A 19797-nucleotide genomic window follows, 5' to 3' on the forward strand; every position below is an offset into this window, starting at 1 on the left:
AAAAAAAAAAAAAAAAGATTAAATTTGCCTGCTATTTGTTTCAGAAATATCTGAATTCAAGTAAATATTATACACAGTCACTGCCCAAAAAAAGTAAGTTTAAGGTCAAATGGCAATGTACAATGAATTTTGTTCTAGTTTGAAAAAAAAAAAAAAAAAACCTTTCCCTGGGCCAGGCGCAGTGGCTCACACCTGTAATCCCAGCACTTTGGGAGGCTGAGGCAGGCAGATCACGAGGTTAAGAGATTGAGACTATGCTGGCCAACATGGTGAAACACCAAATCTACTAAAAAATACAAAAAATTAGTTGGGCGTGGTGGCATGAGCCTGTAGTCCCAGCTACTCAGGAGGCTGAAGCAGGAGAGTCGCTTGAACCCAGGAGTTGGAGGTTGCAGCAAGCCGACATCACACTACTGCACTCCAACCTGGCGATGGAGCAGGAATTTGTCTCAAAAAAAAGAAAGAAAGAAAAAGAAAAAAACCTTTCACCGATTAAGTCATTTCAATTGTAGAACTAGATAATCCCAAATCTTCCTTTCAATTTACGAAGGCATACAAAACATGTCACGAAAAGCCAATGAGAATTTGCAAGGAGGAAGTAATTCACGGGTCAGGCTCTACTTTACCTTGCATTGGTCACATCTCTGACCCTGCACGTTGGCTCTGCACTCACATTGTCCAGTTTGACTGTGGCAAATCTCAGAGAAAGAGCCATTGGCATTACAGAGACAGGCTGCAAAGAGAAGAGAGGTCTGTGGTCAGGAAAGCTTTCTGATAGTCTGAATAGGCTTGTTAAATAATAATATACCCCACATGGTAACATGGACACCTAAGTTCAGTAACAGACTGTTTTCTGATTTGTTGAGTGTCCTGTTAGGCATTCTACCATTTAATCCCTATGACGACTTTACAAGCTATAGAGATAATTCATGTAAAGGCTTCAGCACCATGTCTGGCTTATCACATGCTATTAAAATATTAATGTCATCACCATTATTCCATCTTGAGCAAGAAGACACTGATATTCAAAGAAGCCATAACATTGCCCTAGAATTCGCTGGTGAACCATCGATACGCACAGCTACCACGAGCACTGCTACCAAAGACAGCTACTATGTGTGAGCATCTCCAGGACTCAGGAACTCACTGGATACCCTCTATGTGCCAAATCCTTTAATTCCCACAGAAAATTCATGACCCTAGATGATCTGTCTGAAAGGAAGAATTTCTTAAGCTCCCTATGATTTTACACATTTGTCAAGAATCCAGTGTTTAAAGGCGCTTTGAGCCATTGGAAATTTTGCTTTTAAAAAAACAATCAATTTACAGGTTATATTAATAGGTACCAATTGGTCCAGAGAGTGATTTGGTTTTGATTCAACAAATTACCATTTTTAAATGACAAAAAGCTGGAACTCATCTTCTAAACCTGTGATGAGAGAGACATATTTCATAATGAAATAGGGTACCCTACTGGGTCTTTGGTGCTTATAGCAGAGTTGATGATAGGCTACATTTCCAGTGGTTTCTATAATTCTGCATGTCCTGGGACCCACCTGGATAATTGGAAGAGTCTCTCACATAAACTGGACAGAAATGATAGGCTGGTCTCATAACCTACTCTGCCTAAAGATTCTGATAGTAGATGAAGCTGATCATGGCCAAGTGCCAACACTGGATTTACATTCCATTTGACCTTCTGCAACAAGATCCCCCTTCATATTATAATCGCACTGACATTAAGGATTTACAAATTCTATAGCATATTAATACAGCTAAAACGGTAAAGATGAGGGGAGAAATGTATTATACTAATATGGATGAAGCCCTAAAGTAGCTAATTTTGTGGAAGGAAAACACTGAAAGAGCATTCTAGAAATAGTCCTAAAATGAGTAGTATGAAACAAAAATGAGGTAATCACTCAACAATGACTAATGCTGTGTGTGATAATATTGGCAGAATTTTACATCTATTACAAAGTACGATGCTGTAAAGTTAACCTATGAAAGCATAACTGATTAACATCTTCTGATGGGTACCACCGAAATAATATGGGCAGAAAAATTTATTTCAAGCAAGTGATTAGAATTGAGATAAACAAAAAAAGGATACATGGGGTCTATCTAATTTCCAAATTCTTCTTTCCTGCCGTGGACATAAGTTCATTAAAAAAATCTTCATTCCTCACGTCTATAGAAACATGTTTATCATTTGGAAAACAGTGACAATTCAATAATGCAGCAATTTTAAAAGGATTTACTCTAATAGTCAGTACGAGAAAATACTCTGGAATATGCAGACTCTATATAGTCTGTGTATCTATCAACCATGTATTCCATATAATTTCCTACTCTTCAATCCATGCTCAAGAGCTCATCAGCTACTTTGAGTACAATACATCAATTCTGTCAGGAGCATCAATAGTTCAGGACTTACGCTGACAGTTCTTTGCAACAACTGCGTCTCCAAAATATCCATCAGCACAGAGCTCACAGTACCGGCCTGTTGTACCTGGCTTACATATCAGACAGGAGCCAGACAAGCTGTCACAGCTGCCAGGGATGGAGAAGTCAAGGTTGTCATTGCATTGGCATGGCTGACATGATCCTCCAGGTACAGAGGGTTGTCCAAAATAGCCTTCTGCACACCTAAGGCAAAAAATTTCATCAGTGAGCCTTTGGGGAGATCTCAATCAGGGCAATGTTTACATATTTTTTATTCTCCCCCTCTCCCAGGATGATGGCTTCTCCTTTTAAGTGTTCCTTTTCTCAAACACGAGGTGATTAAAACAATGTTTTTCTACAACTACAGTGTAGTTACAAGATGAAATCCTGCCAGCCACTAGTAATTAGATTTCAGCCTGAAAAAAAAATAATCTTGTCATTGGCACTGAAGACGAGACTAAAGCATAGTAAGAATCTGCTGCCGGCACTCCGGAGGAATCCAGGTCCATGTTGGAAAGCCTTTGTAGTACAACACATTGCATGTCTGTACTCCAATGGGTTATTTTCTACAAATATGTAAGGTTCACATTTTTTGTTGTTGTTGCAGCCAGAACTTGTTATGAGGAAACAGGCTTGCAAGGAAATTCAGTAATAAGAGTTCAGAATTTATTAATTAGAAACTGTGACTCAGAAGATTCTTACTAATTGGGTGGGGGCTGCAGTATATCTGAATTAATAATCTGTTTGTGTGTATTTGCATATGAATTCAGAGGCAGATTTTCATGAAGGCTTTACTAAAGGGAAGTCTGAGAAAGCATGCCTGCATATCATGGGAATATGCCATAAGGCAATGTTGAACTGTGCCTGCAACTCTGTTAGTAAACTCTACGTCTCCCTCCCTCCCTCCGTCCCTCCCTCCTTTCCTTCCTTCCTTCCTCCCTTCCTCCCTCTCTCCCTTCCTTCCTCTCTGTCTCTCCTTCCTCCTTCCTTCCTTCCTTCCTTCCTTCCTTCCTTCCTTCCTTCCTTCCCTCCTTCCTTCCTGAAACCTATTCACATATTATATGAAAAACAAAAGTTTGTTTATAGGGCATGGCAGAGAAGATTTTTAAAAATTACAGCAGCAAATTTTCTCTGACCCAAATGTTATGTTTTAAAATGCCATGTATTGCTACAGGTATGCAGATACGTCCTTAATAGGCAGCACCTATTTATATTCTGTTCTGTCCTCTCTTTCAATAACATTTACTCATGCTTCATACTAAGCCACATTTGCCAAAGTAGAAACAGAACAGGGCATCTGAATCTTATGGTCAGGCTAGCTCTGTTATCTTTGTCATCTTATCAAGACAAAGCCTTTTGTAGCAAGTAACACAATTGAAGGGGATCACAAACAATGTGGGAATATAATTTCCTCACTAGCACACCACTTTTATGCTCATCTACTCACAGATATGCAGTCATCGTTTAGAGAAAGGCTCTTTACTACCAGAAATGGTTTAAATCTAGTACATTACATTGAGAGTACTTTAACAATATCACAATTATGGGGCAGAGTCATTAATTTATTTGGTGCAGATCCTTTGACTATTTCAAGTTTTCTAAAAAATGTGTAGGTACCATAATTTGTAGATTTGATCTTTTCTCAGAATTTTTAAAATGAAATTACTTATATTCACAAAATATTTTATACAATTAAGAGTTGTAAATAATATTGCTTGGAAGAATACTGCCAACCACAAATATAATTGTTCATTAATTCTCTATTATGAAATATGTAATAAAATGTGAGTGCATAAGATTCCCCCATAATCCCTTCAGGAGTGGTATTTGATAAAGATATGAAGATCCTTTTGAATTTTAACCTGATTCTTCTTGCCTTATTTAATATTCAGAGCTTATGCTTACATCCACATATATTCACATCTCATTTTGTTTACCACTAAGAGAATGACTTTGCTCCGCTGGAACAAGGATATACAATGATCATTATCACAGCAAACGAAAACCTATTATTTTCAGCTCACTTTCCTCAAGATGACTTGTTGCCCTTCGGAGAGATGGCATTATATAGAGGTCCAGGAATTTTTCTTAACTTCGATACCAATTAATAAGACTGAAATTCTCCATTAAAAAAAAACTCATTTCAGGGAGAAAATAACTATAATTAAATAGAATAACTAAAGAATCATCTGTCTTTTATTTTTTCTTACAGGATATGTAAGGAAAATTTGTGAATATACATGACAGAAATTCATATGCCATGTTATTGACAGTGGGACTATTTTCTGCAACACTTCAGCACATTACTGGTGTATGGTTGTGTGTCTATACACAGAACAGTATTAGAGATTTATGAAGATGTTCTGTCAGGAATTAAAAAGCAATTCAAGGGTCAGAGAATACAATACTGCTAATCATATAACTTTTATTAATAAAAATAGTGTGTTACAGTCTGATCAAGTTGGATTCACCTAATTAAAATTAGTTCAAATCACAGTCCTTTGGATTTTCACTCTACCAAAAGTAATTATAGTGTGAAATGCCACGCCCTCTCATTTTCATATATAAGACAGAATGAGTGCATTTTAAAAAACAGTTTGACGGCCTAGCTAGAAACGGACATCTTGACATAACAAAGCCATTGTTCCTTTCCACATCTGTTAACCTTTTCAAACCAAGTTGCAATATTTTGAAAAAGAACTGTTTAAATGTAAATAAGGCTCCAGACAACACATGCAGTTATTTGTTACACTTGCTGTTATTGATAATTTAGGAACAATATTGGGGGGGGAGGGAGACAGGAAGAGAGAGAGGAAGAGGGAGAAAAAGAGCAGATGTGCCGAGAAGCAACCACACTGATGAGACTTTTATCTCATTCTGCCCCATCATTTTTTCAGCAACTTTTGGCTAAAATCACTGCCTACATTTCTATTATCTATACACTGAAAACAACGAAACAATATAATGTTAGCTTAACCTAGCCAAGCAAATTAAAAAAGCTCTTGTTTCCCCCCCACCCCATTAAAAAAAATCAGCTGAGCACTTCTGCAGGGTACTAATATAAATAAGGAACGGTCTTTATACTACAGCGCATGCAGAATGAACACACATTTTAAAATGTGGCAGTAGAACAACTAGGGATATGCAAATGCTGTTATGGCCGCACAGAAAAGGGCAACCAACGCAGATCAGGATTAACCCAAGGGCACTTTCAGGATGATAGTGCTGAATTTTGGGAGCTGAACAGGGATTAGTTAGCCTGAGGGGGAGGAGTGAAAGGGCTGCAATCTTCCAGGCAGAGGGAACAGTATTGGCAAAGGCACAAAAAAAGGTGGCTGACATATAAAGGAGTGCGGCTGTGCTGCGACGCTGTGTTCTTACTTCCTCCCATTTAACATAATCAGCAAAAGACTGAGGGTGTTTGCCTGCTCACATGGTGCCTTTTGCAAGTTGGAAAAAAAGTGTCCTCTCTAGATATATGCAGAAAAAGTGAAGAGATAGTAGATACAGCTAGACACCCAGGCAACACATGGAAAAGACGAGGGCAAACTGCATTCAAGCCCTCAATCTTCCCCCTCCCTGAGTGCCTTTGTGCAATGTACAAACTGCACAACCACACGGGTGGCCTCTTGACTCCTCAGTTGGAGCTGCAATTTTGCTAACAGTACTACCAAGCAGGTATGACTGCCTCTCCTCTTTTATTTCTGTAGCCCATACTCTGAATTCAGGACCCAAAGGCACAAGGAAACTCAGAAGTGAGTAGGTCTCACCAGCATGGTGATCAGAGGGGTGATTTGACTGGATCTGAATTCAGATGTTTTAAAGCACTCAAAATCTAAATGGGATTTTGGAACTGAAATTTAAGTAACAAAAAGGAATTTCTTTAATATGAATCTTGTTGATACAACTGTAGGGGAATTTTCAAAATATTAAGCAATTGGATTCAAATACCTTCTACATTTTCATTGGCAATTGTGAAATTAGTCCTAGCCTTTGACCCCTCTCTCCTCACCTAAGGAGGAATGGTTAAAATTTTGCCAGCTGGGAAGAAGGGAGGGCTTAAGAAGCCTATGTATCCCACTAGGTTTCACGTTGTCCTACAGAACCCACAAGGTGAACTTGCCACAGCCGTTTTGAAATGCCTTCTCCATAATGTATGACATGTTGGCGAGCCAAAAAACCTATTCTGAAAGTAAATTAGTGTCTGATCCAGCAGGTATCCTCGGCACCTAACTCAGTTTTTGTTCCATATACTTTTCAACCGCTCTTGATGCTCCAATCCTTACTCCATCCCTTTTAGCCTTTCAAGATGCTGTCTCTTTGTTATTTTTTTTCCTCTTGTTCAGATGATAAAAGTCTAGAATCTTAGAAAAGATGCCATAATAAATATCTTCTCCCCTCGCTCTCTGACTCTTCTTTTTCCTTTGTTTAAAACATTCCCCAGCAAAGTAGTGATACCTCAAAAACGGTGGTATTTTGGCCCTAAGTGAATGTTTTCCAAGCTGTAATAAGTGTTCTATTTGTGACAGAATACCAACCCATGTTTTGTCGTATATTGTTTGGTCATTCTCCTGTTCACGGTTTTTCTTCACCCCCTCGATTCAAGAAGCAAGGCCATCTAGTGCTACATATCTGAAGGGATTTGACAGGGCAGAAGGCAAAGACATAGAAATCTTCCAGACCACGAGCTCTGAAAGTCACCAGTTCCATAAATCTGGCTCCTCCTCTTCCAAATAGAAAATGGGATGGAATTAGAAAGGCAGATGGAAAAATGATGATGGTAGAGATGTTGGTGGGTCTTAGAGTGGAATGAAAGAAGCTGAATGATCCCTGTGCCCCCAAAAATGGAATGATAGTGGTAGAGAGACTTTCTAGACCTGAAGAGAAAGGTAATTAGGAGGACAGGGAAAAAGGGATAGGCCAGCAGAAGCGTGCTTGGGTGAAATACTCAGCACTGGCTGGCCCTACCACGTGTCCCCTTACTCAACACATACACACAGACCTTATACCCTGCCCTCTACCCATGCGTACAAGCCTTTTGGTACTAGGCAAGTTTGATAGAGCTTTGATTCAAGCTTGGAGGTGGAGAGAGAAGAAAACAACTTTAAATGGGCTCAGATTAGGTTTCTAAGCCCTCCCAGGTCCCACATATAGAGAAAGGGGTCTCAAAATAGAAATAAAATTGTGATAAAGACTATAAAGCTATAACCCTTGTCCCACCTGAGCTATAGTCTGAGATATATTCTTGCTATGTAGTTAAAGCAGAGGGTTTATGACCACATAAGTTTAGGAAATGCTGAGCTAGACAAATTGAACAGATTCTTCATTACACACTGTAGGACATGCCAGAACTTTTAACATGCAAATGGATGCTTCCAAAACTTATGTGATCACAGAATTCTTTATTCCAGGAACATCTACAATTTGGGAAATGTTGCTTTAGTTTTTAAATTCTCGTCTTATTTAGATGATGTGCATAAGCTGATCACACAAATCACTTACAGAATGGTTTTGATTACAAGATTTTCAATGCAACCAGTATCTCCTCCCTACCCTAACCCTTATCTTCCCTCTCTTCTGCTTCAACAGGCACGTTTCAAACAAACAAACAAAAATGTTTCCCTAATATTTTAGGTCTTCTAAGGGGTTCTTTTGGCTCACATAAATACAATGAAATTTAAATCTGAAATATTCCTGGAAAACCCTAATCTAAATTCTGGCTAGAAAAATACGGTATCAATTGTGAAAAAACTGGAGCTGGAGATAAGATATGCCATTCACTACACCGCATATGCATGTTACCATCTTTTCTGAATCAGATTAATACAGATTTTAGACAGGAAATCATGCTTTCTGTCAGGTATTTCTTTCCTTGGTGATTTTTGCTATTCAAATAGAATTCTCTGAAGAATACATGCAACCATCCTCACTTGCATTAAAGAAAGATGTGAAATGTGCAGGGCAAGGATGGGAAAATGCATCTATTTATATCCAGTGTCTAGCCCTGCACCCAGCACATGGCAGTTACTAAACAGATGTTTGCTAAATAAAATGTAGGGTTTTAAATTATGGATGGTTCAGAAATTATTGTCTAACATGTATAGAGAGTATAGTACATGAAGCAAAGCAATATAAATACTTCAGAGAGTATGCTCACCTAGATAAGTGAATTTAGTAGCCTTGTATGACATAGCAGCTGTCATTTTCCAGTTGCTAAAAAAGGGTTGCCTATAGTGAGCTGGGGGGTTTAGGCACTTGATGTGAATCTATCTTGGCAATGATATGCTCTCCTACCATAGTAATATGTACACGCCTTTCTTTAAACACACACACACACACACACACACACACACACACACACAAAGATATCCAGTTTCTTGATTGCAAATAAATCCTCCTTGTTTCACTTTTTTTTCTTCCATTCCTAATTTACAGATGCTTTTACACTCACAAATAGTACTTGTTGCTGCTAGAACTGTCATTGGCACTTTGTCCACAGACTGCCAGTTGCTAGCTAAATTTTCTCTGGGTGATAGGCTTCCACTTAATTGATTTTATGCATCCTGGTTGAAACAGGAGTGATAGCTGCCAAGATGACAGGAAAAGATGGGCAGAAATAGCCCTCTTCAGGGTTAGCCTCAGTGACGATGAGTGAAAACAGGTCACTTCCTTTGTACCCCTCCTTCCCAGGAAGGGTAGCAGCGGGGACTATTGCCAGTGCTGAAACCAGAAGGAGGGTTTTGCGTTTGGCAATGATGTCAAGGGGGAAGTTGGTATCATTTTTATGCTGAGACTGAATATGTAGTATTATTTCTTCAAAAACATTTCAGGAGGAAATATAAGCACACAAATGACACAAAATAATACTCTTGTTTCCGCTGCAAAGCAACCTATAAAATCAACAGGAATTAAAATACTGGTTTAGGAGTAATTAGAAGAGGATATAAATCATGATAATAAATTACGTTTTGTTTGTATTTTCATATATATTTAAAGTAAATTATGAACCACTGGCTGAACTATGAACTATGGATTTAAGCTACATTTTAAGGACAAAAAGCTAATTATGAAAAATAAATGGTGCCTACATAGACAGTAAGATAAATCTTAAAGTGCGTGATTTTCCACTGGAGCAATACTTTCTACAAAGATTATGGGTTAATACTTAATCTTTAAAATTAAAACATTAATCAGATATTCTCTGAGTGAATGAAGATGTATGAAGCAATTTCTGAAAAATAAATAAATTACAAAAATACAATGCATTTGTTTGACATGTGTGTTGAGAAACTTTATTTCTCTTCATTGAGTGTGGCCATTTTTCTCCAAAGGATGATGCAAAGGATGACCCTATCTCTGGTTTTATAACTCCCAAGGTAGAAATCATTTTGCAAGACAGTATAGTATACACTTACCTCTCACAGCGTGGTCCTGTGTACCCGGCAGGGCATTCATCACAGATCAATCCCAGACTCCGGTCTAAATGGCACGTTGGGCTAAAGCTATGTTGGTGTTGTTGCAGAAAACAGGGACAAGAAAGAAGCACATACACGAAGTCATTAGCAGCATCTTCTCATTTCTCTCTCTCCACTACTGCTCTGGCAAAAGAGTACAGGCTGGTCATTGTTGCCTCAGAGACAGAGATTAGGGTCTGGCCAATGGAGGATGAAATGACATTGCTATTTCTGCAGACGTGAATATAGCCCAGTGGAGAGCAGTATCCCTGTGACATGTTATTAACTGACTTTTGACTGCTCTGGGAAGTGATCATCAGTAACAAGTGGAAAAGTATAGCTGCTCTTTAGAAATCCCCCCCAGCCTGGCTCATACACAACTGCACATACTTTCTTCTCTAGTCAAATCCCTCTGAATTGGAAGCAGCCTGGAGAAACCGGTTAGAGATTTTGGAAAACTCAGCATGTGGTAGTGGTGGTGACAGTGCTTCCTACTTCAGCTACCGCCATAGCGGGGTGTGGCTGTGTGCAGGCTGCTGCAGGTACGCCCTCACACTGATGGCCTCCTCAGGAAAGCTTTCAGAAGAGATCAAGTGTGTATATTCTACCTAAACTTATCATAAACCTAACCAAACAAAAGCAACCTTGCCGTCTCATACCGCCTGGCATGTTTCAAAGTTCACTTATCTCTTTGCATGTATTTCTAATTTGGATCTGAAGTAACGGAGCTGAACACTAGATCAAGAACGAGCAGGGAACTCAGGAGCTAGCTTTAGTCTTTAGCAAGATGTTTCCCTCCAGCCATGCTTCTTTGCCTTGTGAGAGACACCTCTAATACATGAGGCCCTACCCCAAGACTGACACATGGTAATGTGGTTCTCGACTGGCTCTCTGAAGGGCCATCAACCATTCTGGTCTGTAAGGTCTGCTGCGGTACAGTTTTAAAGGGAAATGCCCTCAATTAATCTTTCTCTTACTATGTTTTCCCCAAGTAGATTTATTTTCTATTATATATGACAGGGCAATTCAGTAGAGACTTGTTTGATGGCTAAATGAATTAAAGAAAGAACAATAAATTAAACATTGCAAGTCCTGATCTCATCCTGCTCCTGACACTTGAATTACTTTGGAATACCTTCTTAACTTTGGTGCAGATCAGATCATGAACACTATTTCTGAATAATATTTCTCTGGCTTAACTCTGTAAATATTTAATAGTTCTTTTTTTATTTTGGATACTAGCAAGATGTTAGGACCAGATCAGTCTATCATTTTAAACATTTCAACTCAGTGGAAACTTCAAATGAATCTGTTGGGTCAAGGAGATAAAGCCTGGTCTGGGATGCTTTGAATTTATAAATATTATTCAGATAAAAGATTCCACATTAAGGTGTCTTGGTAGCTGTCAACAGTGGACAAGACATATTTAGCATGTGCACTGCAAGTAGAGATCCTCCTTTTATAAAGTATCCTATACTTTGCTACACATGACCCAAAGACATCTCCCTATAGGTGATTTTTCTTGACAGGATGGTTACTGCACTGAAGATGCACAGGTTAAAATGAAAAAAAAAAAAAAAGATTTTCTCTCATCCTCATTCAGTGATTTGCTATTATTGTTTACAGATATAAAAGTGGGAAGTGCATTTTGACCAATCTCTGTATGTCTTCTTTGAAAACTGTCATTCTGTAACTATCTCATCATCTACTGAGAAACTGACTCCAACCAGAAGCACTGGGTTTCCCACTTCTGTGGGACTATACTGATTGAAAGAAAATCATATTAATTATTTTTTATAATCCTAAGTCAGTCTATCATAACTTGTGTCAAAGCTGGTTGACAAGGTTTCCTACATTTTATTTTATTTTATTTTATTTTATTTTATTTTATTTTTTTGAGACAGGGTCTCTATTGCTCAGGCTGGAGTGCAGTGGCATGATCTTGGCTCACTGCAACCTCTACCTCCTGAGTTCAAGCGATTCTCATGCCTCAGTCTCCCAAGTAGTGGGATTATAAGCATGTGTGGCCATACCCAGCTAATTTTTGTAGTTTTAGTAGAAATGGGATCTCATCATATTGGCCAGGCTGGTCTTGAACTACTGACCTCAAGTGGTCCACCTGCCTTGGCCTCCCAAAGTGTTAGGATTACAGGCATGAGTCACTATGACTAGCCTTGACATTTTAAAGCTATTCATAAAATAGATTTCAAATTCTTAAATACACTCACATGTCAGTTAAAACCAACATAAGTAAAAGATGCTCACTGACAAAAGCCAACAATTTTTCAAGAAAAAAAAATTAAGTAATAAAAATATGTTAGATTTGACCAGCTCCTTACAGTTCAGAGTACTTTCACAATTTTATCATGTTTCATAAAATCCTAGAGCTGGCTGGGGCAGGCAGAGTTTTTCTTAACAAAGGTCATATACTAAATTTCCGGGATAATTTAGTATGCATCTAGGACTTTAGATTCTTAATGTGATGTCCTCCTCTTTCTATAACCAATTGTCATTGAAACCTACTGGTAAGCATTAAGTAAGTTTAACCTTCTAGTAATATAAATTACTCGACATGATGCATCCAAATAAAACTCTCTCACAAATTATATCTGTATTTGTGCTTTGATATTCTTTCAACAGAATAAGCTGAAGATTCACTCTCTTACTGCTGTAATTGCAGTTACAGCTATGGCAGAAGATGGCATTCAACAACAAAAATAAAACTAGAATGAGAAATAAACATGCACAATAAAAAAGTCTACAGAATTTGCATTGGCAAATGTAGCAGACTTAGCACTGATTATGGCCAAGGCATGAAGCTATTGTTCCGTGACACAAAGAGGAAAATGTGAGATCATCACTGACTTCAAGTGATTCCAAGATTATGTCATTTAACTCTATTTGGCGAGCTCTACACCAGCAGAGAATGTTCTTCATCCTGGACTATCCAAATCATGCCACAAGGAAACACAAAAAAGCCAAGAGCGGCAGGTGTTTTCCACAAATAGGGGAGGAAGGGAAGCTGTTATTGGGATAAACAGTAAGGACATGCACATGGAAGTTATCCCTCTTGATGGATGAATACATACTTTTATTTTTATAATAATCTACTTATAAGCATGTATATATGTATGCGTATGCATGTGTATACATGTGAATATATATGTCAACATATGTATATATGTTTAAGTATGTGAATGCATACATACAGAAACAACCTTGCTCTAAAAAGAATTTAATTCTATATAAATATGTGCATTAAGAATAAAGTGAGGTTAAAGAGAAAGAAATACTAAAAAAAAGATAAACTCAAGGATGTATTTAGAGTTCAAAAAGCATGTTATAAGGTATGTTCATTTGTTTATGGAGGATCAACATTTGGCTTTGAGGTTTTCACAGCTAATGCAAAAGGGGACAGTCAACAGGTAAATGATTCAGAGAAGCCAAAAGCAAAACAATTGCTCAACAGAAGCTCAACAATTCCCAATTATCAGACATTGGGGAAACTGCTCCTATGGGTCCTAAAATTCAGTTCTAATGTAAAATGCTCCCAGAGAGTTAATCCAACACCCTAAAATAAAACTAAACACATATTAAGTAAATGTGTGAAACTGTTTTATATATCTTTAACTGTCATGCATTTGGAATAAAATACAATGAATTACTTCTTAGGACTGAGATGTGATATAAAACAACCACTTCTTTAATCAATGGCATACTATTGAAACTTCCATCATTAGGGTTAGAGAATCAGGGCATGTTCTGTATTTGCTTATACAACAGGGGATCAGGGCTCCTTTCAACTAAATTCTTATCTTGGACAGTTGGGTAGGAAAAGAGAAACCGTTTTGAGTGGCTACAAAATGGCAGTGGGGAAGTTAGAGGGGAGGGTAATGAGAATATCCACACACAACTGAAAAGGGGCAGGGGACTGAGAGGAAAATGAAGAAAAAAATTCATTTACTTCATGATTTTGGTGTTGGCTTCATACATTTCTGAAGTTTCTAAGTTTTTTCTTCTTCAGCTCAATGATCTCTCCCAGTTATTCTCAGCAGAGTCATTCAGCAAACATTTATTTCTTTAATTACCTTTAAATACTATGAAATCTGATTTAATCCCCACAATTGGATTTTGTAATTAGATTTGATTTATTTTCTAAATATGTCTTTGAATGATATGTTTCTCTAAACTTGTTTCCCATGCTGCAAAATGGAATAACATGATTGATCTGATAAACCCTTTTATACTGAGAAAGTATGGAAGCATAGTGTCAAAATAAATTATAGATACAATTTAGTAACTTTTTAAAAACTTTACCTTTTTTTTACACATTTTTAAACAAATTAAGATATGTTGATTTGTTTAATGTTTAAGATATTTAATTAATAGAGATATTTAATTAAGATATTTAATTAATATTTAATGACATAACTGTTAACATAACTGTAACTATGTAGCATAGTTAACATAACTCTTGCCAAACAGTGAAGATTTACTGATTTTTACAGTGAGCATTTACAGTTTGTCTGACATTAAATTCTTTTTTTTTTTTTTTGCTTCTTTTCAATGTTTCTGTAATTGTTTCTATTACTGTAGCCCCATTGGAAGAAGCACAGAGAGGTGAGTCAAAATATATGAGTTCTAATATTGGTTCTGCCACAAGCAATCTGTATAATCACTACCAAGGCATTTAATTTCTCTGAACTTTAGTTTTTTTCCTTTGGTATATGGAACTAGGAAAACCCATCATAATCTCCCATGTGGACATAAAACGTTGCGTAGGAAAGAACACTAAAACATCTAGAGCATTCTCAGTTTTCTAGAGAATATGGTTGAATTGAATGTTTCCTTAAATTTGCCTCTTATCTTGGAATATATTTCTCTATATTAATTTTAACAATGGGCATTCAGCATGGTCTCTTAAGTAAGCCCAAAGGTCAGCTCAAATTTGAAAGTTTCACTCTTTCAAAAACTTAAATTTCAGTATTCCTGACCCACGCAAAGCAGTATTATTTATAATACTATCAGTAGACAAATCATATTGAGGACATACCTCTGTTCAGCCTTGTGCCAATAATATCTTTTATTATATAACTGATGAAAATCTATAACAACTTCAATAATATTATATATTCAAACACATCCTAAGTATTCAAAGGCAGACATTCACATGTCACTTTCTTATTTTATTTAACCTATAAGCTATGTGATGCCAGAAATTAATGAATATAAAACATTTGAAATATTTACATTTTTATTTGCTTCTCTACAGATAAATTTTACTGCCTAATTACAATCTATAGCTAGAATATATACATCAACAAAATGAGATGGCCAAGCACAGTGACCGCAGGAGTTGATGAAGTTGATATATATGCATAATTTAAATATTATATGCTTGTCTGTATTCATACATTATAATAATTATACCAATCTATCTCTATCTTCTTACACATTTGATTTATTTAGCAATATTATCTAAGAAATTTGGAGCCAAAATGCTAGTGATCTATAAGATTTATGATGAGGGATTAAATAGATAAATCACCAAGGTAAAACTATCAGTAAGCTTTAGACTTCCCATGAAGGTTGCGGCAACCTTTAGCTCCCTTTTTTTTCTTCTCTGAATAACCCCTGGAAATTAAAATCTCATCTTCAGGACTATATGCAAATATTCAATTCATACATCAGAGTTTCTAGCTCACATTATAACAGTAATGTTTTTTATAAATCTTTTTAAAAAGAATAGTTTCCCTAGGTCATTAAGTGTCTTGTTTAGTGATTCTTTTTTTTAGACATTTCAGGTTGTTAGATGAAAATGGATTTTTCTCATCACAGCTGTGCAGCTAAACTATGATAATTTTCTAGTTGTTCTAAATGTAAAATTGTTTTAAACTGTTTTAAATGTAAAAGACATTATAACCCTATCACAAACCTTCAGGATTTATAAACTAAGTGAATTATCTCTGCCCTCTCTTTCTACTTGTTAAAATACCACATTGAAAGTTGGAATTTAAAATAGATTGCTACTCTATTCCCAATTTTACTATTAAAATATGTTTTATTTAATAATTTTCTAATTATTAATATTTGCTAGTTTGCTAGTTTTAATTTTTTAATATTAATATTTGATAATTTGCTAATTAATATTTACTAATAATTATTAATCACTTACTGTAAGTGAAAGCACTTTGAAAATGGAATTTTTTTTAATATTTGGTGTTACTGGTATTGTTAATATTGTCTTGTCTGTATTTTTAAAAATCAGGATCAACATCATTATGCCAAATGGGAATACACATATTTTAGGAAATACCATTATTGGACACTGGAACTCCAGTCCCTTTGACACTGACGGATGGTGTTTTAATGCTCACAGACTCTCTTTCTTTTTCAGAAACAACAATTAGAACCCATTATCAAAGCAAATGCACAGCAAATAAAGAGACAACGATGCATCATGAATGCCTATAATTATCCAAGCAAAATTATCTCCCTAATGCTTCCCCTGCATTTATAGTAATGTTGGTCAGACTTGAGGGTAAATCCATAGGATCTACATAATCAATTATATAATTTTAAAACGTATTCAGCTAGAATTCACATGATGCAATGAGCAGCCAGCTCTGCTGGATTGATAGTCATGCTAATAATGCCCATGACATTTTGGCTGAGAAGGAGATGCAATACAAGTGGCCAGATGCAATCCTTCTGGTTTCCTCTATGAAAGTTAGTCATGAACAATGAGTTTCATGTAAATGAGGCTGGTTAAGAGAAGAGAATGCCATTTAGCCATGGTCAGTGAGTAGGTCTTCCATTGGGTGAGCTAATCCTTCACATATTCACCAGAATGCAGGTTTTGTGTCATGTTATGACTATCATAGACTTGAGTATCAATGGCTACTCAGCCATTAATAATGAAGAAGTGTATTTCATTTGTTCTCCTATATTCATTATTTTCCAGTAGGTTTCTCTCTTGCCTTCTTCCTCTTCTCTGACATCCTTGGTTTTTAAAGAATCTTCAGTTTTTTGCCCGTCTAGGCTAATGCTTTAAGCCCTAGAAATGCTCTGATCACTAATATATATTAACTAGTGGTCCCCAACATTTTTGGCATCAGGTACTGGTTTTGTGAAAGACAATTTTTTCCACAGATGCAGGGGAGGAATTTTGGGATAAAACTGTTCCACATCAGATCATTAGGTATTGGTTAGATTCTCATAAGGAGCACACAACCTAGATCCCTCGCAGGTACAGTTCACAATAGGGTTTGAGCCCCTATGAAAATCTAATGCCTGCCTGATCTGATAGAAGGCAGAGCTCAGGTGGTAATGTCTACCACTCACCTCCTTCTAGGTGGCCTGGTTCCTAACAGGCTATGGATGGTTGGTTACTAACAGGCCATGGATGGTTAAGGGCACCTGCATTAAACCAATGTCTTATTTTCTCAAAGCCTTGCTAGATAAATTGACTTATCCAATGAATTAATTATTGCTTTTAGTGTTATCACTTAAAATGCAGTGTGTATTTTTTTTTCAAGAAGTCTTCATTGCAGACTATAGACATTTGGAAAGCACATGGATTTTAAAACTAAAATTTCAACTTGGATACTTCAATGCTTTATGACTCTGAGGAGGTTAATAACAATCAGCTCTTAGACTGGGTTCACCATATTCAGTCACAGTTTAGGGTGGTTTACACATTTTAATTATGTCTTTCCCACATCAACCCTATAAGAGTCCTATTATTACAACTAATGATGACAGAACTGAGGCACAGAGAGTTTCAGTGACTTGCCTAAAGTTGCACAGCTGGAAAGAATGGAACCTAGCATTTAAATCAAAGATTCTGGCTACAGAATTGGCACCATAATGTTATTTTTCTACTAATAGCTTTCATTTCTTCATCTATAAAATGGAGATAATAACATCTACTTTACTGACTTATAGTTGAAGGTGAAACAATACCAAATATAGTGTTTGGCCTAGAATCTAGTAGTCTGCTTTCATTAAGTAGTAGTTCTTTCTCTTCTTTTCCAAATGAGTAAGGTAAAAATTTCCGAGTAAATAGGGTCCTTGGGAGGATAAAGATTTCATGTGGATCGAACAGTAGGAAGCACAGTTCCAAGGAGAACATTTAAACTTAATGTCAGAACTATTCTCAAAGTCTTTAGCTTATAGCATTCATTGAAACTAACAAAAGACCATTTTAATTAGGCACATTCTGGGTAAGAGCTTGAAGTATGACTTACTTGATCACATGTTCACATTAAAAGAGTGCACCTGGGCCGGGCGCGGTGGCTCAAGCCTGTAATCCCAGCACTTTGGGAGGCCGAGGTGGGTGGATCACGAGGTCAAGAGATCGAGACCATCCTGGTCAACATGGTGAAACCCCGTCTCTACTAAAAATACAAAAAATTAGCTGGGCATGATGGTGCGTGCCTGTAATCCCAGCTACTCAGGAGGCTGAGGCAGGAGAATTGCCTGAACCCAGGAGGCGGAGGTTGCGGTGAGCCGAGATCGCGCCATTGCACTCCAGTCTGGGTAACATGAGTGAAACTCCGTCTCAAAAAAAAAAAAAAAAAAAAAAAAGAGTGCACCTGACAGATTTCCCTTAAAAATCATTGAAAATTTTTGCTCTGTCACTGTTACCACAGTGCCTAGACATAGCTGGAAAGCGTACAACATGATATGAACTTTATTATACACTGAGCTTACCTTTAAGATAGTTCTTTAGAAAAGAATTTCCTCTGATTTAAAAGTGTAGTTATTTGTAATTGCTGTCAAGTAAAAATGGTTGATTTTTATTCAACCTAGTATCCTAATTTAAAAACAAAATATAATATTTTTGGTTGGGGTGTGCTTAGCTGTTTACTTCGAGATGGCTGCCCTGAGAGAATGTGAATTCAAGCAGCTGGCTATAGCATTCCCCTAAAAGTTAAGGAAAGAGGAATTCAAGCATTCTTGTTGTTTGTTTTTAAAATCTGCTCTAAGAGGTGGTTGTTCTAGGTGAACAACTGGAATTTTTTTTTTTTAAAGGGATAGGATGAGTGCTTAAAAATCAGTTAATTCAGTCCCTTTATTTTACCTTTTGAGAGGTTTATTACTAGCGTAAGATTCACCAAAAAATATGTGTGGCTAGAACCCAAATTAGCTGTATTTGTATCCTTTTATTAAGGTATGAAGATGGGTATGGATCTGTGTGTAGGTGCGTACATGCATGCACATGTATGTGTTTGTATAAAATATTTCTGTTCTTTGGAATTGGTGTGGAAATTCTCTTTGAGCTCTACTCTTAGATATTAAATCACCAAAACTTGAGCTAAAAAATTACAAATTCTTAAAAATAAATCATTATAATTTTAAATATCTAATGTTTGGAAAAATTCATATTACCTTCCTGAAAAAATTCATGTCTGCGTTTATTATTTATTTACATGGGATAAGAGAAAGAGTATATTTGATATTAAAAGTGCTTGCAGAAATGGATGCTGAACTGCTTCATGGAGTAATTTTGTACTTACTTATTGGATGGGATATTGAGTGGACAGGCACAGGGTTGACAGTCTTCAGAGGTTCCTTTAGTAGGATCACCATAGAAACCAGGAAGACATTTATCACAGTATGGGCCGCTTGTGTGATCCTTACAGTTCTGAGGAAGAATGCACATCAGAGTTTATTATTTTGGTCTCAGGCATCAATATGTTGCCAAAAATAGGTCTACAAAATCATTAGTCTGCTCCCCACCAGCAAGAATATTTTTTCCATGTTAAATGGTCAATTTTACAGCAGGGAAATAGCATTGAAAGCTAATTTAATATCTAACATATAAGCTACACAGTAATTTCCGCATATGCATACTTAACAAAAACATGACTGAAATTCATTTTATTGTTTTTTG

At 36.7% G+C, this 19797-nt stretch overlaps 1 protein-coding gene across 7 annotated transcripts in view; it reads right to left on the bottom strand.

Annotated features, from left to right (window-relative positions):
- Window positions 1-19797, bottom strand: part of LAMA2 (laminin subunit alpha 2) — a 618514-nt gene that overhangs the window by 229565 nt on the left and 369152 nt on the right. For all 7 annotated transcript variants that reach the window (XM_032274826.1, XM_032274824.1, XM_032274825.1 and 4 more), the window contains 4 exons: window positions 19421-19548; window positions 9861-9947; window positions 2438-2649; window positions 627-733 (listed from right to left, as the gene is read on the bottom strand). In XM_032274826.1, coding sequence (XP_032130717.1) covers window positions 627-733; window positions 2438-2649; window positions 9861-9947; window positions 19421-19548 — 534 coding nt within the window. The remainder of the gene's footprint in view (window positions 1-626; window positions 734-2437; window positions 2650-9860; window positions 9948-19420; window positions 19549-19797) is intronic.

The sequence above is a fragment of the Sapajus apella genome, unplaced genomic scaffold (assembly GCF_009761245.1).
Source record: "Sapajus apella isolate SASKATOON/1434 unplaced genomic scaffold, GSC_monkey_1.0 scaffold6, whole genome shotgun sequence".
Taxonomy (NCBI): domain Eukaryota; kingdom Metazoa; phylum Chordata; class Mammalia; order Primates; family Cebidae; genus Sapajus; species Sapajus apella.